This window comes from Silene latifolia, chromosome 10, assembly GCF_048544455.1.
Source record: "Silene latifolia isolate original U9 population chromosome 10, ASM4854445v1, whole genome shotgun sequence".
Lineage (NCBI taxonomy): Eukaryota > Viridiplantae > Streptophyta > Magnoliopsida > Caryophyllales > Caryophyllaceae > Silene > Silene latifolia.
Window position 1 is genome coordinate 126,462,978 of NC_133535.1, and position 20,686 is coordinate 126,483,663.

The window sequence follows — 20,686 nt, forward strand, 5'->3', positions numbered from 1 at the left end:
GCGCGGGTAAAATGGTTGAGCAATACTGCGAAATCTCTGTGCATGGGATAAAATGAATTCGGACAATACTGCGAAATATTGTCGACCGGATAAAATGCGGGCCGGAACGAAAGGAAATCGTCGAAACGGACCAAAGTGATAAAATGTCATCGAGGAAGAGGCGCACCAAAGATGGGCCCACGAATAACGAACTCATAACGGATTTTTGAAAATCCACCAGGAGGGAAACAAAGGAAGAGGCGCAGCAAGAGCTGCGTCTCTTGGAAGAGGCGCAAGACTGCCGCGCTCGTCTGTTCCCCAATTCGGCGATTCTGCGTAAAAACGCGAAATCAGAAGGGTTTTATTTCATTATTTCGAAACACAAATCCTTCAATTTCTCTCTCAAATCTTCACCATTTCTATCAAGGTTGGATTCAAAAGCTTGCTTAAAATATGACTAATCGAGGTATGTGTTTTAATCTTGCATTAATCTTCCATATTTGTCGAATTTTGAGCCGCGAACATTAGGGTTTCCGACCCTTTTGATCGAAAATTTGGGGCTTCTCCCCCAAATGGATTTGTCATGCCAAATTGACACTAGAAATGAGTAATAGGCAATGTTAGGAACATAACCATGTATTTACTTCGAATTTTCATCAAGTTTTGAGCCCTTGAGCGAATTTTGAGACGGTTTCACAGCTAGATCATAAATTGCTTCGAAAATGGCCTTGGGATCGCCCATTTGCGATGAAATTTGATATTAGGGACCCTTGGATGATGGGTAAACTTCCTGTCATCTCGGAAGTTGGGTTTGTGACAACTTTTGCAGGACACCTTTTTAGGGCATAATCGTCGTTATAGCGAAATGCTGCCGAATTTTCGACTCGAACTCGGAACTAGGCTTTGACTTGGGCTTGACTTGACCCTGTCCATCGCATGAGTGATTGATTTGGTGGGAATATGGCCGAGGATGGCCAGAAAGGGGCGATTTCTGGGCCTTGAAGGCTCGAAATACTACTTAACAAAGGCTTGTCATCATGTGATGCGGCCTGGATTTGCTTTAATCGTTGCAGGTGACGATGCTTCTACTTCCGGGAGAGATCCCATGGATATAGACGCTGCTGTTGTTGAGGAGGCTTTAGAGCGAGCCTTCACCGCCGCGGTGATGGTCTGGCTGCAGAGGAGGTCCCCGAGGAGGAGGTGGCCGACGAGGAGGAGATTCCGAGACGGGCCCACCTCGGACGAGGGGGTCGCCACCGAGAGGTGCTCTGCGTGGGCTGAGACCTGGGAGAGTAGGCACCTTGTGTGGGCTGCAGAGGGTCACTTGTCCTACAGGACGGTGAAGAGCTTGGTAAATAGGAATTCCCTAACTCATTACCCATCCTTTTCTATTTTGTTCAAATCTCTTCTAAATTTATTCTAAAACTAAAGATAGCTTTGTTTCAAATCATAATAGGAGGCCGGGAACATCCGGTCGTTCTCGGGGTATACGACAGCGATGGAGCATTACGAGCGGCTGTCGGAGGAGGAGAGGGCCATGATCGAGCGCGGAGCGTTTGGTCCTCCGTGCGGTGTCCGGAGGGACATCGTGAAGAGGAAGTTGCGGGCCAACCTTAGCCTGGTCCGTGCTTTCTTGGATCGATTCTGGGACACGACCTCCACTTTTCACCTGCCTTTCGGTGAGGTGGGGGTCACCTTGGAGGATTACGGCATGATTTCGGTGCAGTCCGCGGGGATCGAGGAGATGACGTGGCGGAGACGGCATGAGGGCGGATTCGGCCGAGGCGAGGAGGTTGATCGGCTGGAACCCGTCGCCGAAGGCTGTTGCGGTCTTGGGTTTGGTACCCGCACCTATGTTCGAGATTACTTTGCGGGGAAGACCCCGGCATCGGTGGTGATCGATGGGAGGGAGACGGCTCCTCCTCCTTGTACTCAGGCCGAGCGAGGGCTCGTCTGTGGCTTTGGTGGTTCTTGTCTTCGATCTACCTCGGAGACAAGGGTGAGAGGTCGTCGACGAAGCTTCTTCCCTTTCTTTCGACTTGAGCTCCCTAGGGCGCCGGGACTGGGTCATCACTTGGTTTTGCGGTCCTCATCCGCTTTATGAGGGCCATGGTTCGTCCGGAGTTGATGGAGAAGGGGACTTCTCCTGGCGCCGTCGGACTGGACTACTTGTTGGAGGTATGAACCTTCCTTTAGATCAACGTAAATTCCTTTCTTTTATCAAAGATCAAAAGATCGTCATTGACTATTCTGTTTTATAGGCGTGGGTGTACTCCTACTTTCCAGGCCTCGCGCCCAAGAGGACGGAGCCGTTGGAGAGGGCCTATCCCGTGGTGAGGGATTGGGTCATGTGCCGGACGAAGAGCAAGCGTTCTTCTCACAACGTCTACCGGCGGGATGTGAACGCCCTTCACCGAGCAAAGCAGCGTGAGTATCCCATTTGTATTCATTCATATTTTTGCTTTAACTCGATCATAGGAATGACCTTTGCCTTCATATTGTCGCAAAGGTGTGCCCGACCTTGGGCGGAGTACGCTAGAGCGCCTCCTTTTGTTTCTTTGAGATCCTTCGTCCTAGGAGCTCGAGTCGGCTTTGTTGTGGACGTCGATGGGTCCCGTGTGGTATCCGGGCGAGCGGTTAGCACGTCGGTGCTGCGGGCGCGTTGACGGTTCCCATCGATCCTCCTAGGACGATGTTCGAGGAGCCTTCCGAGGCCGAGAGGGAGGCGGACTTGGCGGTGTCGGTGGCGACGACCTTCTTCTCCCCGAGGAGGATTACTCGGCGTTCCTTTACGGGAGGTTGGCCTATTGGCCGGTAGTGGTGAGTATCCTTTGTTTCCTTGTTGATTTGATTTTGAAAATTACGACGAAGGACCATCGATTAATGAGAGTCGTTTTGTCCTTGTAGGAGGTTGAGGCAGCGGGCATCGAGCCCCCAGAGTACCCCGAGACTCTCGAGTACACTGACGCTACTGGGAGGACGACGATCTCCGAGTTACGTGACTTTGACGTAGCGTGACGGATCTTTGGCCTAGATGATCGGCGAGATCGATTCGGAGGGTGAGCTCCCATTTTGCATAGTTTTCGTGTAAGAACACGTTTGATCAATTTGTTTAATTTGCTTTGAGAATTTCCTTTTGAAATGCGGTGTCGCGCCATCTCGGTTCGTGGCACTATGGAGGGTGGCCAACCGGCTACGAGCTACGGCCATTGAGGCACTCGTCGGCGGTCGTGGTCGTCAGGTATGAACCTTTATACCCATTTTTCGATCTTCTTTTTTTTGATTTTTTGGTTTCCCAATTGAGTTGATTGACATGAGCCAATTCGTTGCTGTTTGCAGGGTGACCGCGAGTCAGGACGAGAGTTGGCCCAGGCTCGGGAGGAGACGGCTCGCTTGTCGAGGGAGCTCGAGTTTCGGGATGCCGAGATCGCTGCTCTTATGGCGAGGGTTGCCGAGCTGGAGGGCGCCCAGCAGTAGCTTGTGTAGTTTTGTAGACTTGTACATCTGGTTTTGAACATTGTTGGACTTGGTTTTGGGGCGCAAGCCCCCAGTTTACTTGGATCTGGATTTGTTTGGGGCGAAGCCCCCAGTTGCTTGTACATTTGTACCTTGTTCGGGGTGCAAGCCCCCAGTTTGCTTGTATATTTGCTTTTTGTTGTATATACGACGGTCTGTGTGCCTTTGCTGCTGGGTTGTTTGTTTGTACCTGCAGGTTAGTTCTTTGAACAGGTTTTGGTAGACAACGGTTTACGCCGTCATGCTGCCGGAATTTACATAGAAAAAATCACGCAGCACATACATTTTATATACACATAAGGCCTTTAATTAGTGCAAAACGCAAAATGAGACTCGAAAGGACGCAGAAAATGCAAAACTTTTGTCGAAATGACCGGACGGTAGGGAGGGCTACCCCCTTAAAAAAAGAAAAAAAAGAAATCTATAAGTTAGAAAATAGAAATTAAGAAAATGAAATAATTAAGGAAATGTTTGAAATAAAAAAAGAATTAAAATGATAACTAAATGTAAAAGTGTGAGAAAAAAAATGGCGGAAAGTGTCGATGTCGCCTCGAAATGCGCGCTCGCGAATTTAGGAAACCTGAGGCATGGTAATTTTCTCGGATTTACCAAAATAAAATCCCGTAGGAATAGGAAATTATTCGATATAGGATTAGGAAAGATCCAAACACGGAAATCACGAAAAGCTAGGGTCAAAGAGGCGCGACATGAGCTGCGTCCCTTTGAAGAGGCGCAGGCAGTCTTTGCGCCTGTTCCTGCAGTCGGTTCGACGGATTTTTGGAAACAAAGAATTCGTATAAATAGAAGCGTCGCCGAAGCTTTAAATTATATAATTCTTCCGTCTCTTCTTCGTCGCCTTACATAAAATTCTCAAAACAAATTTTCAAGAGAAAATTATCATCATGAATACTTTGGAGGTCCGTTTGAAGGAATGGACTAATGAATTCTCAAACATTGAGAAACATGATATGGGTGCTTATAACCTTGGGTCTTTGTTGAGTTTGAAACTCATTAAAGTTGTAAAGCCGTTCTTGGATGCTTGCCTTGATTATTGGGATCCAAATTATCATGTTTTTGCGTTCCCGGAGGTGATATTTGTCCTTTTCCGGAGGAAATTGTGCTATTGGCGGGTGGGACCCCGAACATCCGCCCGCCATCCCTTCTACTGCTCAAGGGTATAAGAGCAAATTTAGAGATTTGCTTGGACTTACTAGACTCGAGGTGGATCGCCTTGTTACTCCGAAAGGCGTGCGGATGTTGGATTTTATAGATCGATTCATCAACAGGGCCGACCCTACTGTCTCCTATGTTGCTAGAAGGAGAGCGTTTGGCTTCTGTTTGCTTCATGTATATGTCTTTCAGGGACATGTTGACGAAGAACTGCGAGGTGATCCCCGTCTATTGGGCCTTATTGAGCGGTGGAGGCTGCGCAGAGCCCACTTGTCTGCGTGCTTAGGGAGATTATCTTGGGCTTGGATAATAGGAAATCCAACCGCGATCTTCCATTTTTGGGGAGTCCCATCATCCTACAGGTAAAAGACACTTTTTTCTTTTTTTTTTTCTCTTTTTTTTTTTTTTTTTTTTCTTTTTTTTTTTTTTTTTTTTTTTTTTTTTTTTTTTTTTTTTTTTTTTTTTTGGGTGTCTAATACCTGTTTTGGTAGGTTTGGCTCATGGAACGGCTCCGATTGCTCGAGCCCCCAGTTCATGCACTTTCCTATCATGCCCGTATGATTTCGATGAGGACACGGCTGTACATGGTGGACTTCACCCGGGTCTGCGACTATTGGAAGAACAAGCTGAAGACTGATGACGGCCCTTTGATCAGGTGGGTTGTACCGTGGTGGCACCTCAAGTCTGTCACTGGGGTGTCTTCTTTAGATCCCACTAGGTCCGTGCGCATCCCTGGATTGGAGTTTATGGTGTGCATCTTTCCTGAGAGGTTGATGAGGCAAGTTGGGTTGAAGCAGATGATCCCTAGGCTTGACACCGTCCCGCAGACTGCTATGGCGTTGACTACCGAGAGCCGAAGAGAGTGGGCTATGAAATGGGCCCAAAGAAACATGTGGTTCCTGAGCTTCTCCGCCAATGCTTTGTGGGTGTCGGACTCTTATCTGAGGTGGAGAAAGGCTGCAACTTCGGAAGAGCGAAAGACGAGGAAGCGTGAGCCCGTTGATTACAAGGTGCGCGAGGGAGAGAAAGAGAAAGAGAAGCATCTGACCGAAGGAGAAGAAGAAGCCGGGTTTCAAGTCATTCATCCTTCGAAGAAATCAAAGACTACTCCTATCGCAGAGATGGTGGTTGACAAGAATGGGAGAGTCAGGCCTCGAGAAAGACCGTTGGTGATTAGGTCTGAAGTGGTGCAAGAGCGCCCGGCTCGAGGTCGTGACAAGAAATATGACAAGAACGACAAGGGCAAGGGAAAGATGGAGGAATAGCCCAAGTCTTAGTTATTATTATTTGATTATTATTATTATTGTTGTAATAAAAAGGAGGGATTTTTAGAATCCTAGCCTATCTATTTTTATTATTTGTCGTACTATTATTATTAGAAAATGGATGAATAAATAAATAAAAAAAGGTTAAATGGTTATGAAACCGTTGGCATTTTCTTTAATTATCCTTGTCGAATTTCAAATGCAATGCAAATGTCCTTCTATTTACATTTTAAATATAGTTGTGGGTTGAATCCCGTGAAGGATTGCCTACGTATTCACTTAAAGAAAGCGAAATCAAACCCTTGCGCGTAGTTCGAGTAAATGTAAAAGAATAATTGTTCGAAGCAAGAGCTTGTAATGAACATAGAAAACAAGCATGAGCTTTACTTACTCTGGAGGTGCGAATTCAGTTTGTTTGATGATATGAGGATGACAAGTTTGCCAAGATGCAAGAGCATAGTGACATTCAAATAGGCCAGGGGCCGTTTATTTAGTGCCACAAGAGCGACACGTGGGTTTACGCGAGGCGCGTTTACTTCTATCCTAGGCATAGTATCGTTTCGATTGGTCGAGATTTGTGGGGTTTGAAAACTCATTTCCATCCAGTCCGTGATTCTAACCGCACCCCCTGGGAGTATGGATTTAACTAGATATGGTCCGGCCCAATTAGGTTTGAATTTCCCCCTCGGGTCGACAGGTAAAAGAGCTCTAACCGATTTGAGTACTAAGTCTCCTTCTTTGATGTTTCTTGGCCTAACTCTTTTGTTGAAAGCTCGTTTGATACGTGCTTGGTATGTTTGGACATTATGTAAGGCACGTAGCTGCGTTCATCCAGGAGGATGAGTTCTTCATATCTATCCCTTTTCCAATCGGCTTAGGGATTTGACTTTCTAGCGAATACGCAAGGATGGTATTTCTAGCTCGAATGGTTGTACGGCTTCCATGCCGTAGGTCAAATAGAAAGGAGTAGCCCCAGGTGGGCGTCCCCGACGATGTACGATACCCCCACAAAGCGAAGGGTATTTTGCTTGGCCAATCTCTATAATTGTCAGTCATTTTCTTGAGGATTGTGACGACATTCTTGTTAGCCGCTTCTACCGCGCCGTTAGTCTGTGGTCTATAGGGCGAGGAATGGTGATGCTTGATCTTGTACTTGGCTAGCAATTGTTCGGTTTCGGCTTGGAAGTGGGACCCATTATCGCTAATGATCTCATGTGGGCAACCATATCGGCAGATGATGTTATTCTGTATGAATTTGGCCACGTTTTTGGCCGTAAGAGCGGTGTAGGAAGCCGCTTCCACCCACTTGGTGAAGTAGTCAATTGCTACTAGGATGAAACAGTGACCTCTGTTCGGTGGGGTTATTTTCCCAATTATGTCAATTCCCCATGCGGAGAATGGCCAAGGAGATGTCATTGTATAGAGCAACGAAGGAGGGACGTGTTGTACGTTCCCGAAGATTTGACAGTTGTGGCAATGCCTCACATATTTGATGCAATCGGATTCCATTGTGGTCCAATAGTACCCTAGACGTGTGATTTTCTTTGCCATCATAGGTCCACTCATGTGAGGACCGCATTCTCCGTCGTGGACTTCTTCCATCACTTTTCGTGCCCGTGAATGATCAAGGCAACGTAGGACTACACCAAGAGGTGTTCTTTTGTACAACTCTCCTTGCATTAGGATGTATTGGGAAGCTAGTAGGCGTATAGCTCGTTGTCCCCTTTTGTCCATTTAAAGGCGGATAGGTACCGTTAAGCTTGAAGTTTAGGATTGCTTGGAACCGGGGTTCTTGTGCGATTTCTTCTTCATCGGTAATCTGATGGACATACGCCGGCTCCGACCGTCGTTCAATACACAAAGGCATTTCCATCATGTAGTCTGGCATATTTATCAAAGATGCAAGTTTCGCGAGAGCGTCTGCAAATTGATTTTCTTCTCGAGGTAGGTGTAAGTAGGTTACATGATCAAAGAATTGAGCCACTTGGTCTATCCTGGCCTGATAGGGTGCAAGGCTTTCACTTCGGATTTTCCAGGATCCCGTAACTTGGTTGATGATCAGTGACGAATCCCCATGCACTCGTAGGTTTTTGATACCTAAGCTTACTGCCGCTTGTAGTCCAATGAGACAAGCTTCATACTCTGCAGCGTTGTTTGTCACCTCGAAGTCGAGTTTGACAAAGAATCGGTGTATGCTCACCTTCAGGAGAAATGAGCAACACTCCTATCCCAAATCCTCTTAGGTTTGATGCTCCATCAAAGTATAGATCCCAAGAGTCTACATCAGTTTGAAGTATATTCTCGTCGGGAAATGACCAAGTATCTATGGTTTGTGCGTCGTTGATGGGATTTTCTGCGAAGAATTCGGCGACGGCGCGACCCTTTATTACTTTTAGTGGCACATATTTGAGGTCAAATTCGGAGAGCATCATGGTCCATCTCGCCAGACGTCCGTTGAGAACGGGTTTCTCGAAGAGGTATTTGACTGGATCCATTTTGGAGAATATCTTGACAGAGTAGCTAAGCATGTAATGACGTAGCTTCTTTGTTGCCCACACAAGAGCGAGGCATGTCTTTTCGAGTTGTGAATATTTGCACTCGTATTCCAAGAACTTCTTACTTAGATAGTAAATAGCTCTTTCTTCACTTCCTACAGTTTGAGCTAGCATAGCACCCATGGCGATTTCGATTCTTGTGAGATATAAACCAAGAGGTTGATCTCGTTGTGGTGGCATGAGCACCGGTGGTTTAGCCAATATCTCCTTGATTACTCGTCGAATGCCTTTTGACAATCGTCGTCCCACATGGTGTGGTCTGTTTTCTTGAGCTTCTTGAAGATAGGCTCGCAAATCATCGTAAGTTTCGATATGAATCGACTTATGTATTGCACTTTTCCCAGGAATCCTCTGACTTCTTTTTCTGTTTGAGGTTGTGGCATTTCGATCAGAGCTTTGATTTTGGAAGGATCTATTTCTATGCCTCGTTGGCTAACGACGTATCCTAGGAGTTTGCCAGATGTCACCCCGAATGTGCACTTTTGAGGGTTGAGTCTCATATTGTACTTCCGTAGCCTTGCGAAGAACTTGCGAAGGTTCGCAATATGTCCCTCTCTTTCCTTGGATTTGATAATCATGTCGTCTACATATACCTCGACTTCTTTATGCATCATGTCATGTAGAAGTGTAGTCGCGGTGCGTTGGTATGTAGCTCCGGCGTTGATTAATCCGAACGGCATTACTGTATAGCAATAGGTTCCCCATTGGGTGACGAACGCGGTCTTATGCATGTCTTCCACGGCCATTTTGATTTGGTTATAACCCGCATATCCATCCATGAAGGATAGTAATGCGTGGTCTGCAGTATTGTCCACCAATATGTCGATGTGAGGTAGAGGGAAGTCGTCTTTTGGGCTTGCTTTGTTCAAATCCCTAAAGTCAACACAAACTCGGATTCTCCCATCCTTTTTGGGTACGGGTACTATGTTGGCTACCCAGTCAGAATACTCGGAAACTTTGATGAACCCGGCTTTGAATTGTTTGTCAACTTCTTCCTTAATCTTTAGAGCCCACTCTGTTCTCATTCGTCGAAGCTTCTGTTTCACAGGTTTGAAACCTGGCTTAATCGGAATTCTATGTTCGGCGATATCCCTGTCGATCCCTGGCATGTCTTTGTAGGACCAAGCGAAGACGTCTTTGAATTCATTTAGGAGGTCTATGAAGTCGGCCCGTTCGGTAGAGCTCAAGGTAGTCCCTATCCTAAGTTCTTTGGGTTCTAGTTCAGTTCCTACATTGATGGGTTCGGTGTCCTCAATTACAGGTCCCCCTTCCCCTTCCTGTAGTATTTCTTTGGCTACGTAGGGAGGTATTTCGGTCAAGTCTGGGTTTTGGTCATCCTCAGTATCATCATAAACAGAATTGCACTCAAAATAACGCAAAGAGTAAGCAGAACCTGATTTATTCATATTAAGATTTGAGTAAAGTTGAAACAAATGAGCCAACTGATCGATGGATAGTGGCGGCAAAGGGACAGCAATTGGGGCATTTCCCGAACTGCTGTGACTACTTGAAAATAAGCTAGGAGAAACGAGGGGAGTGGGGATGACGACAGGAGTAGACTCTCTAATGACTCCTCTAGACTCTGACTCTGACTCCGACTCCGACTCCGATTCGAATTCGTCGTCTTCTGGTTCTTCTTTGAACATCTCTCCTTCTCCAGTGGTGAGCTTGAAGAGCCTTCCTTGATTGTTGGTCCATTTGATTGATTTTCTCCACCCTTTCTGCTGCTTCGTGTCGATTTCTGTGATCAAGGCGGTGGGGTTGAAGCGATCGTCTTGAAGTATCGTAGTAATGATCTCATCTGCGCGCCCTAACAAATCGGTCCTCTCCAAACAGGAGGCTAACACTTGTTCGTCTAAGCAAGGTGCTTGACGGGTTTTGACGGTAGGAACCGTTTCTGGAGGGATGAAGTAGCAATCGTGAAAGATCTCGATTCCGGCTAACTTCTTCTCGAGGTAATGCCAAGGTTCGGGAAATCCATGAAAGAGTTCCGAACTTCCTTCTTGAACGAAGTATCCATTCAAGGTAGGGAGATATGGCCTCATTTGGACTCCTACATACTTGCGGTTTTGGACTTGGGCGAGCATTTCGAGAACTTCTTCTGTTGTGGGTTTGTACCCTAGTCCAAGTGGTATTCTTGATGAGTTGCCTTTCTTGTATGGTGCGAAGGTGTTCTTCCGAACTGGGTTCAAAGGCATTCCAGGGAAGTATCCCTGGTTTTTGAGAATGTGGTTGACCACCAAGTTGGAGTAGGGATTATAGTATAAGGGTGCCAACTCACTTTCTATGACATTTACACTTTGGAAGCCCCCAAGTTCGTATATGGGATCCGCAAGGACTTGATTATTTGATTGCTTCTCGATTATGGCTTTGATGGGTGACGAGGCGATTGTCACAACTTTGCCATTTAGTGGGATTTTGATCTTTTGATGAAGGGTGGATGTTACTGCTTTGGAAGCATGAATCCAAGGCCTTCCCAGAAGTATGTTGAATGAAGCTTCGATGTCCACTATTTGGAAGTTGACCTTTTGCTCGATTGGTCCCGTTGCTATGGTTAGGTTAGCAAGTCCTACCACCTTTCGACGTGTACCGTCATATGCACGTACACCTTGATTTGTAGGGGTCCAGTCTGACTCTTTCATGCCTAGTTTGTGTGCCGTTTTGAGGGGTATGACGTTGACCGCGGAGCCATCGTCCACCAAGGTCATTGGAACATTCTTCTTTAGACAGATGACGGTGATGTATAGAGCAAGGTTGTGACTGGCGCCAAAAGGTGGCAAGTCTTCGTCTGAAAAAGTAATAGGATTACTTAGCTTCGGTGATTCTTGGAAGACCAAGTTGACTACATCTTCGGGAGTAGAGTTATGTGCCACATTCAATTTGGCCAAAGCTTGCAGTAAAGCTTGGCGGTGTGGAAATGAGCTTGCCACTGGTTGCCAGACTGAAAAAGATCAGCCTTGGTTCTTTGTAATTGCTTGAGCAAATGATCAGTGGGGTCATCTTCGTTGTCATTTGGTGTGATGACATTGGTTGGACCGTTTTGAGTAGTGCTTTGGTATGGACGACCTGAGCGAGTTAGGTGATCTATATCTTGGTCTTCGCCATTTTGGACTATTTCCTTGACTAAGGAGTTTTCAATGAGATATTCATCTTCATCGTCATCGGCCCAAACCCCATTGATTGCGGCTAGTTCCCTCATCCTCATGATGTCACTTTCTAGTCGTATGATTTGATCGACTAGCTTGTCGACCGTGGTGACTACTTCTTGCATAGTAGCATTTTGAGAGAAGATCAATGGTACACGTTCTTTAGGTGTTGCCTTGGGATTGCGCAAGATCATTACCATGCTTTCTAATTCCCACACTTGTCTATCTACACTCCTTGCCCACGCGATGAAGTCGGAAATGGTAGGGGAGATGGTAGAGTAGAGTCTTTCTTTCTCAATTGCATGAATTTCATTCTCGGCGGGAGAAATGAGATGTGAGCAATCTAAGGTAGATTCATCACTTGTAATCACTAGAACTCCAAGAGGGTTCTGAGTGTTATTGGGCTTACCTCCTGGTGGAATTGGAAGTCGACCGTCTTCGATCATATCTTGAAGCACGTGTTTCAACTTGTAGCATTTTTCGGTGTCGTGCCCCTTGCCCCTATGGTATTCACAGTAGGAATTTTCGTCCCAGAATTTGGACTTCCTTTCGGGCTCGGGAGTAGGTCCAATGGGTTGGAGTTTGCCTTGCTTCACTAGCCTTTTTAGAGCATTGGAGTATGTATCCCCAAGGTTTGTGAACTTCCTTGGTGGGCTAGTTTTCTTGGATGGTTCGAGAAGGTTAACTTCGTCGGTCTTGCTAGTAGAGCCGTATGAATGACTTGTGGACCCTTGGTATCCTCGACCTACCGTTTTGGACAAGAGTCCTTTGCGGATGTCATCTTCAATTCGTGTCCCTAATACGGTTAAGTCCTTGAAAGTCTTGATGTTTTGATATCTCAAATGGTTGGCATATATGGGCTTGAGATTGTCCACGAACTTTTCCACAAGAGTGGCCTCATCCAGGCGTTCAACTAGTTGAGTACTAGTCTTCCTCCACCTACTTAGGAAGTCGGTGAATCCTTCTTTGTCATTTTGGTAAGAACCTCTAGAGTACGCATATTGACTTGGATCTCGGCATTATCCGCGTATTGTTTTGAGAATTCGATCGCGGCGTCCTCCCAAGTAGCGACCTTTTTGTGATCTAAAGTGTAGAACCATTGCTTTGGGATGGTGTCGAGAGATGAAGGAAAGATCCTTAAGAACATCTCGGGTTTGATGCCTTTGATAGACATGTAATCCTTGAAGGCACGGATATGGTTCAAAGGGTTCTCGTGTCCCTTGAACTTAGGGATATCCGTCATGCTAAAGTTAGTGGGCAATTTGGAATTGACGGCTTCATACTTACGATTGTTCTCCCTATAAATGTCATCTCCTTTAAGGTACATCAATTGCTCCTCTAGGTATTGGAGCCTTTTCTCACCAAGCGGTCGTCCCCATGAGAGGATTCTCATCCTTAGACTCGTCATCGGAAAATTGTAGTACTTCACCTTTAATGGGAGGCAACCTTCCCTCTACGTCAAAGATACGGCCTTCGATGAGCTCGAGGCGGTCATAGGTTTGGTTTTGGGTAACTTGCATTTGGGCTAGCGCGGCTAGGATTCGATCATTACTTTCTTGAATTTGCTGGAGGTTCGTATCATCACTTGACCCAGGCATCTTGAAAACTGAGTAAGAGATCGGCGACGAATCAAAACACGATCGACCATTCTATCACACTTGCTAAAAGAGGAAAAGTTTTGACTCGTGAAGTGGGTGTGTGCCACTTGTGTTGAGTGAGTTTTGAAGAAAGACAAGGTCTTTGAAAATGTGTGTCCTAGTCAACTGTAGTGTAGTTGTAGGAGTGGACTCGAGGTGAGGTTTGAAATGGGCTTGTGACCCGAATTTTGACACGACAAACGGACAGAGTTTTGACCGGATTTTGTACTAATTAAAGGCCCTATTTCGAAATTCTTGTTTGAAAACGGGTTTTGATTTTTTGAAAATTCGTCATGGTTTTGTTTAGAAATGGTGATCACATAAGGTTTACATATTCATACAAGCATTATAACGGGATGCTGAGTGCTTTTAGAAGGGTTTTGGTTTAAAGGGTGGGTTGCCATACCGAACCATCAAACCCGAAGTCTGTGGAGAGGCTCGTGCCAAACAAGAGTAAGGCCGATTCCTAGTCCATTTCCTCAAGTAGTGAAGGCCCTTGATACAAACAAGAGTAAGCATCATGGTATGGATGACGTCAACCTCTATCCATCCTTAGGCCCAAATAAGAATAAGGACCGTTTAGACGGGACGATTGGTCGAATAAGTTGGGTTGGGCCTAGGAAGGCCGAATTAAACGGTCTAGGAAGACCGAGTTATGAAAACCGACAATTGTCTTGCACAAATTTATTCCCTAACCTTGTTCAAGTTTCACCCTAGCTACACGTAAGTGTATATCCCCAGCGGAGTCGCCAAACTGTGGACAGCGGGCCGCCCACGGGGGGCGCTTGGAGTGAAGGGGCTCGAAAACAAGCGTTTGCATTTGTATGGAGTCGCCACCAATTTTTATGGGAAATTGGAACCGTTCGAATACCTCGTGTCATGTCAAGACACAAAGTAGTGACATGAACACTAAGCAATCGTTACCCTTAGCATTCTATGTCTAGAATGACTCTCGTGGATGCCAATGAACACGGGTGCTCACGGAGATCTGGAGTAAGGGGTGAGGGTACGTATTAGGAAGCTCTTTTGATCGAACACCTAATCCCGCCCGCCTCGATAGCGGCCTCTACTAATGATTAGGGAGTTATTCGTACTTGATATATCGTCGGCTATATGCATGCAATGCAACATCCATAGATTAATCCTAGCATGTGAGAATTTAACTAAGTCGGTGAACAATTAATTTAACAAACAATTGGGTCGAAATAGGATTTAATATTGATTTACATGTGAAAACATACAAACAATAAAAGGAATATGATAATGATAAATTACAATAATGAAAATTACAATAATTACATCGGAATAGGCGATTTATGTCGAAAATACCTATAAAACGGATGATTTGATAAAACGAATAAAAGAATAAAATTACGAACAGGAATTAGCGATATTACGAATATTAGTTAATTAATACGCAAACTAATTAATCTAGGTCAAGGCGAAAAAGGAGTTCGGGGACGAAGTCGTCCCGAACAGCGCAGAGAGACATCGCGCCCTTTGGAAGAGGCGCGCAGACGACCGCGTCTGCTTCAAGGACGACTTCGGGCGTGAAGCCGAACTCGCAATTGTTAATGTCAATTGATGAATTTAATGGATTGATTTAATTATTTACTCGGATGAAAGTGATTAGCATGTTATTTACATATGATTGAGGTCATAAAAAAAACAGTAAAACATGAATGAGACAGAATTAAACGAATTAATTATGTGAAGGGTCGATGTTAATGAATGAACAAACTAACAAACAAATTATTAACTAAACTAAACATGATGGATTGATGACGAATTAGTGATGAATCAATATATACACAGATGCAAATTTATCAACAACGAATTCCAGAAACTCAATATGAACGAATTGAACTTCTAAAACCCGGAACTTGAATTTAATGACGAAAACCCGCAAATATGAATTATAAGGGATTTAAGTCGGACTTGACGACTAATTAAGCATGAATGATGAATTATATACATTATACATATGATTTATGAATTATCATGGTGAAGAATTAAAAGAACAAAACAAAAGAAATAAAATTTGATACGAATCACAGAGAACGGAGGAAGAAGAAAAGAGGCAGGAACTGCGGCAGCCTCACGAAGAGGCGCAGCGGTTGCTGCGTCTTTTCTCGACGTCTGTCTACTGGAAATCAGCAAAAACAGGTTTTAAAAGACGGTTTTAGAAATCGGTTTTAAATGGTACTTTCGACATAAACCTTACAATTGTTATACAATAATCAAAATACAATAAAAGTGCAATAAATAAAAGAGAGATTATACACCCTCAGACTTACATGTTGACGGAACGAGAAGAACTAAGAAGATCGATTAGTGATGCTCGACGCGAATGCAAGGAAAGAGTGCCCTCGTAAGAGGAAAACGATTTAACAAGTTGATTAATTAGATTGATTGAGTGTAGTGGTCAAATTGGTCGGTCATGCAACGGAGAGGCTGGTACCCGGAAAGATCCGAGCTTACGTGGTCGGAAGTCCAAGCACGTAGGCGCCAATTAGTAAGAACGAAGTCTAGAATGCAAAGGGAGAAGAGAAGGGCGGACACTCGCGTGAGAAATATGAGGAACGAAAGCTCCTATTTATACTAATCACGTGAAGGAATAGGGTTTCGGAGACTCTTTGGAAGTGAATCTCGGAAAGATATAAAAAAGATACGTAAATCATGCAAAGAAGGGCCTGGGAAGAGGCGCAGCAGCCCATGCGTCTCTTGGAAGAGGCGCAAGACACTGCGTTGTCTGTTCCCGTGAGGTTTCCTCCGCTAAGAAAGATTTCCGCGTTTTAGTTTTGGTAGGACGGATTTAATTTGATTATCTTTTGAATATTACGGGATATTGTTTGCCAAAAGATAGAATTTGATAAATATGGAATAGAAATATCCTAACATTCCAAACATTCGACTCGGATTTAACAAATATCGAAAAATGGAGACGGTTCTTGACCCGGACTCAAATGTACTCTAATTACTGCCAAAACGACCGTATCGGCACGTAGATGACAACTAAGAGGTTGACATTTATATTTGAGCAATCACTTGACGATAAACTTACGAACTGTCACTAATCGTTCCGCGTAACAAACATGCGGCCCAATCATCACCGGGTGGTTTGCGAGGGGTGCAGAAACGAGGTGTCTACACAACTCAGCTTTACTCCAAGTATCTTTTATAGGAATGAAGTGAGCTGACTTAGTCAATCGATCCACAATCACCCATATCATATTATTCCCTCTTTGAGTCTTAGGCAACCCCACAATGAAATCCATCGAAATACTCTCCCATTTCCACTCAAGCAGATCCAAGGACTGAACTTTACCTTGTGGTCTCTTATGCTCTCCCTTCACTCTTTGACAAACCAAACATCGAGCAACGAACTCAGCAACCTCTTTCTTCATCTTAGGCCACCAAAAAGTCTTCTTCAAATCTTTATATAACTTATCTCCTCCAGGATGAACAGAATATGGAGTAGAATGAGCTTCAGTTAAAATATTTCTTTTTAATTCTTCATCATCAGGTATACACCATCTCCCATCAAACCTCAAACAACCATCACTACCCACATGAAACCGCTTCTTCCCGCCTTCTACCCCGGCTTCACCCACGACCTCTCTCCACCGTGCCACTCTCGCATCTCCTTCTTGCTTCTTCCTGATCTCTTCATACAACTCTGGCTCAATGGTCAAATCTCCAATTGTTTCTCCTTTCTTGATCATAGAAATGCCCATCTTTTCCACTTCATCGCGCAATTTCATCCTAGACATGGCAGTACACAAAGCATAGACAGATTTCCTACTAAGTGCATCCGCCACCACATTAGCCTTCCCTTCATGATAAATTCTCTCCATGTCATAATCTCCAATTAACTCAATCCATGTCCTCTGTCTCATATTTAGCTCCTTCTGAGTATAAATGTACTTTAAGCTCTTGTAATCAGAAAATACCTTAAAAGTAGCTCCATAAAGATAATGACGCCACAGTAGCTTCATACTGCTTCAGATGTCTCGAGGCATAAGCTATTACCTTCCCACTTTGCATAAGCACACATCCCAAACCATTATTCGAAGCATCTGTATAAACATCAAAATTCTCACTCCCTTCAGGCAAGGCTAAAATAGGAGTTGTAGTCAGGCGCTCCTTCAGGGTTAGGAATGCCTTCTCATAACTCTCATCCCACTGAAACTTATTCTCCTTCCTCATCAAGGTAGTCAAAGGCTTAGCTATTTTTGAGAAGTCTTTTACAAACCTCCTATAATAGCCAGCCAACCCCAAAAAACTTCTAATATCCCCCACATTCTTCGGTCTCTCCCACTTGGACACTACCTCAATCTTGCTTGGATCCACTGACACCCCCTCCTTTGACACCACATGCCCTAGAAAGGCAACCTTCTCTAACCAGAACTCACACTTGCTCAACTTAGCATAAAGATTATTTTCCCTCAGGGTCTGCAACACAATCCTCAAATGCTTCTCATGCTCTTCTTTATTCTTAGAATACACAAGGATATCATCGATAAAGACAACCACGAACTGATCCAAATAGGGACTAAACACACGGTTCATTAAGTCCATGAAAACTGCCGGTGCATTAGTTAATCCAAATGGCAAAACAACAAATTCATAGTGTCCGTACCTTGTCCTAAATGAGGTCTTTGGAATATATTCGTTCTTAATTCTCAACTGATGGTACCCCGACCTCAAATCAATCTTAGAAAATATTCCAGCCCCACTCAGTTGGTCAAATAAATCATCAATCCGCGGCAAAGGGTAACGATTCTTGATAGTCACATTATTCAACTCTCTATAGTCAATACACAACCTCATGCTCTCGTCTTTCTTTTTAACAAATAACACAGGTGCTCCCCAAGGTGATACACTCGGCCTCACATATCCCTTATCCAACAACTCCTCCAACTACTTTTTAAGCTCCTCCAACTCTTTAGGTCCCATCCTATAAGGTGCTTTAGAAATTGGTCCCGCCCTAGGTTTTAAGTCAATGCCAAAATCAATATCCCTCTGAGGTGGTAACCCTGAAATCTCATCTGGAAACACATCTTGAAAGTCTTGCACTACAGGTATAGATGCCGCACCAGGCACCTCCTCTCGCGTGTCCCTCACATGACACAAGATCAACTCACCTCTCTTCCTCAAACAAGATTTTAAGGTAACTGTTGAGATAAGTTTTATTTTTGGTTTAACTACAAATCCCTTGTAAGACACTTTTATTCCCTTAGGTCCACTCAAGGTTACTTTCTTTTGGTGACAATCTATAAAGGCTTTATATTTACTCAACCAGTCCATCCCTAAAATTACCTCGAAACCACCCAAGGGAAATTCAATTAAACTGGTCAAAAAGATAGCTTCCCTAATTTTAACTAACACATCTCTATACACACGACTACAAGGTATGGAATCCCCCGAAGGTATATCAACTAGGTCTTTTATCTCATCATATTCTTTCAAGTTTACAGTCCTAGCATGCTTACTTGAAATAAAAGAGTGGGTAGCTCCCGAATCAAACAAAACGAAGGTAGGCTCAGAATTAACAAGAAATGTACCCGTGACAACATGAGCATCCTCCTCAGCAGCTTCCTTTCCCATCATAAATAATTTCCCACTACTCTTAGCTCCACTCTGGCTAGCTGATGCTGACTCATTCTACTGATTTCCATTGTTCATTATCTTCTGAAAATTATTGCTTTGATTGTTGTTGAAGCGATTTTGATTGGAATAATTGTTGTTGCTCCTCTGATAATTGTCACCACCATATCTTGGGATTATAATTCCCATAATTCTGCATAGGAGTACGATAGCCTCCACTCTGGTTCACATTTACAAAACCCCTTCCTTGACTTCCCACAAGAACTCTGCAATCAGCAATCTTATGGCCCACTTTCCAACATCTAAAGCAAGTAAGCACACCGCCTCCCGAAGATCCTCCTCTGCCAAAACCTCCATGGTTTCCATTCCAATTCTGCCCATTATTGGAGAAAAAAGATCGGTATGGATTCACATTTTATTTCTTATTCCCAACATTCTCACTTGCAGCCTCAGTCTTTCTCTTCTCACCCTTTTCTTTCTTTTCTTCCTTAAGCATATCTGCAATCCTCTCAGCATGTCCAGCTCTTTGATACACGTCATCCATGTTACTTGGTTGCCCAGCTGCCAGCCTCTTTTTGATAGTTGTGGTCAACCCCTTCTCGAATATAAGTGCCAACATCTTCTCACTGAAGTTTAAGTCTGCAACATACTCAGATAGCTCCATGAACTTATTGTAGTAGGTCTCCACTGTCATCTCATCTGTCATTTTGAAAGAGTCAAATTCTGCTCTCATTCTGCTCTGGAATGAACACAGCATTCATAACCTTCTTGAACCCCGACCACCTCACATAATCACTTCCACTATTTGCAGCAGTCTCTCTCACAGCCTCCTTGCTTCTAGTCCACCACATACCAGCTTTTCCTCTTAGAAAATAAGCAGCCTGATCCACTTGCATTTCCGCGCAGGACACTTCAATAGCTCAAAAAGATTATCAAATTCTCTGTGCCAATCTCCCAATAAAGAAGGTGCTCCCAAACCATCATACTTCGTCGGTTTGTGCCTCGCAATAGAAGCACTCACTTTAGCTGAATCTTGCACTGACCCCTTGGCTTTCAACGCAGCTGTCAATGCCTCATTCATAGCAATCAGACATAGAAGTGGGTGTAGGTGTAGATGTAGCTTTCTTTGGAGGCATGGTTCTGATGTTAAAGGAAAGAAAATACACACATAAGGTTTTGTTCAGGAATTTAGGCCTAAGGTTTTTAATTAATACACCTGCAAACAAAACAACATATGGTTGACTGGACTGGCCTAAAGCCAGCCAACCACGTGACCCACGACCGTCCAAAACCGCCACACCCCTACGGTTGTTAACCGTTCAACTAATCATCACCCACAAAACTTATTGCTTAATCATTAAATTACTACACTAATCATGGCTTAGGGATCACATAACCGCATATCACTAGACATAATATTTCTAATTCACACAACACCCATTCATGTAGATTAATAATTCACGCTATTATATCAAATCAATTTATATAATTTTAACCAAATAATTCAATTCACTATTTGATGCATATTATCACCCAAATTTCAACACAAATCCCAATGGTTACTCCAATTCTCACGGCTCTAGGCCAAAATGCTATCATATATTACCTACCTCAATCCGCGTCCTGCAACAAGGTTAGAAATTTCTATCTTAACACAGATAATGGACCTTTAAGACAGAAGATATCTTCTAATTACCCCACTCGTTCAATTCTCTCAAAGGTGTCGGATTCAAAACTGAAAGGGCCAGAAGTTTGGTGTGAGGGGGCCTCTAACTCATCCCAAGCCTTAAGGGGCTCCTAACAGTTTC

General features: G+C 44.2%; 1 protein-coding gene across 1 annotated transcript; it reads right to left on the reverse strand.

The window, feature by feature from the left end:
• Positions 1–18,191: 18,191 nt before the first annotated feature.
• LOC141608186 (uncharacterized) lies at positions 18,192–19,259 on the reverse strand. The gene is made up of 2 exons (XM_074427548.1): positions 19,119–19,259; positions 18,192–18,935 (listed from the first exon to the last, which is right to left on the reverse strand). Exons 1-2 carry the CDS (start codon positions 19,257–19,259, stop codon positions 18,192–18,194), a joined length of 885 nt encoding a protein of 294 aa, XP_074283649.1.
• Positions 19,260–20,686: the final 1,427 nt, after the last annotated feature.

Bases quoted from the DNA above. Each gene is read 5' to 3' on its own strand.
- LOC141608186 (XM_074427548.1), bottom strand. From the start codon at position 19,259: ATGGGCAGAATTGGAATGGAAACCATGGAGGTTTTGGCAGAGGAGGAT. The intron at 18,936-19,118 runs GTTTTGTAAATG...GGAAATCAGTAG, and splicing joins TGTGGGAAGTCAAGGAAGGG to AATGAGTCAGCATCAGCTAG.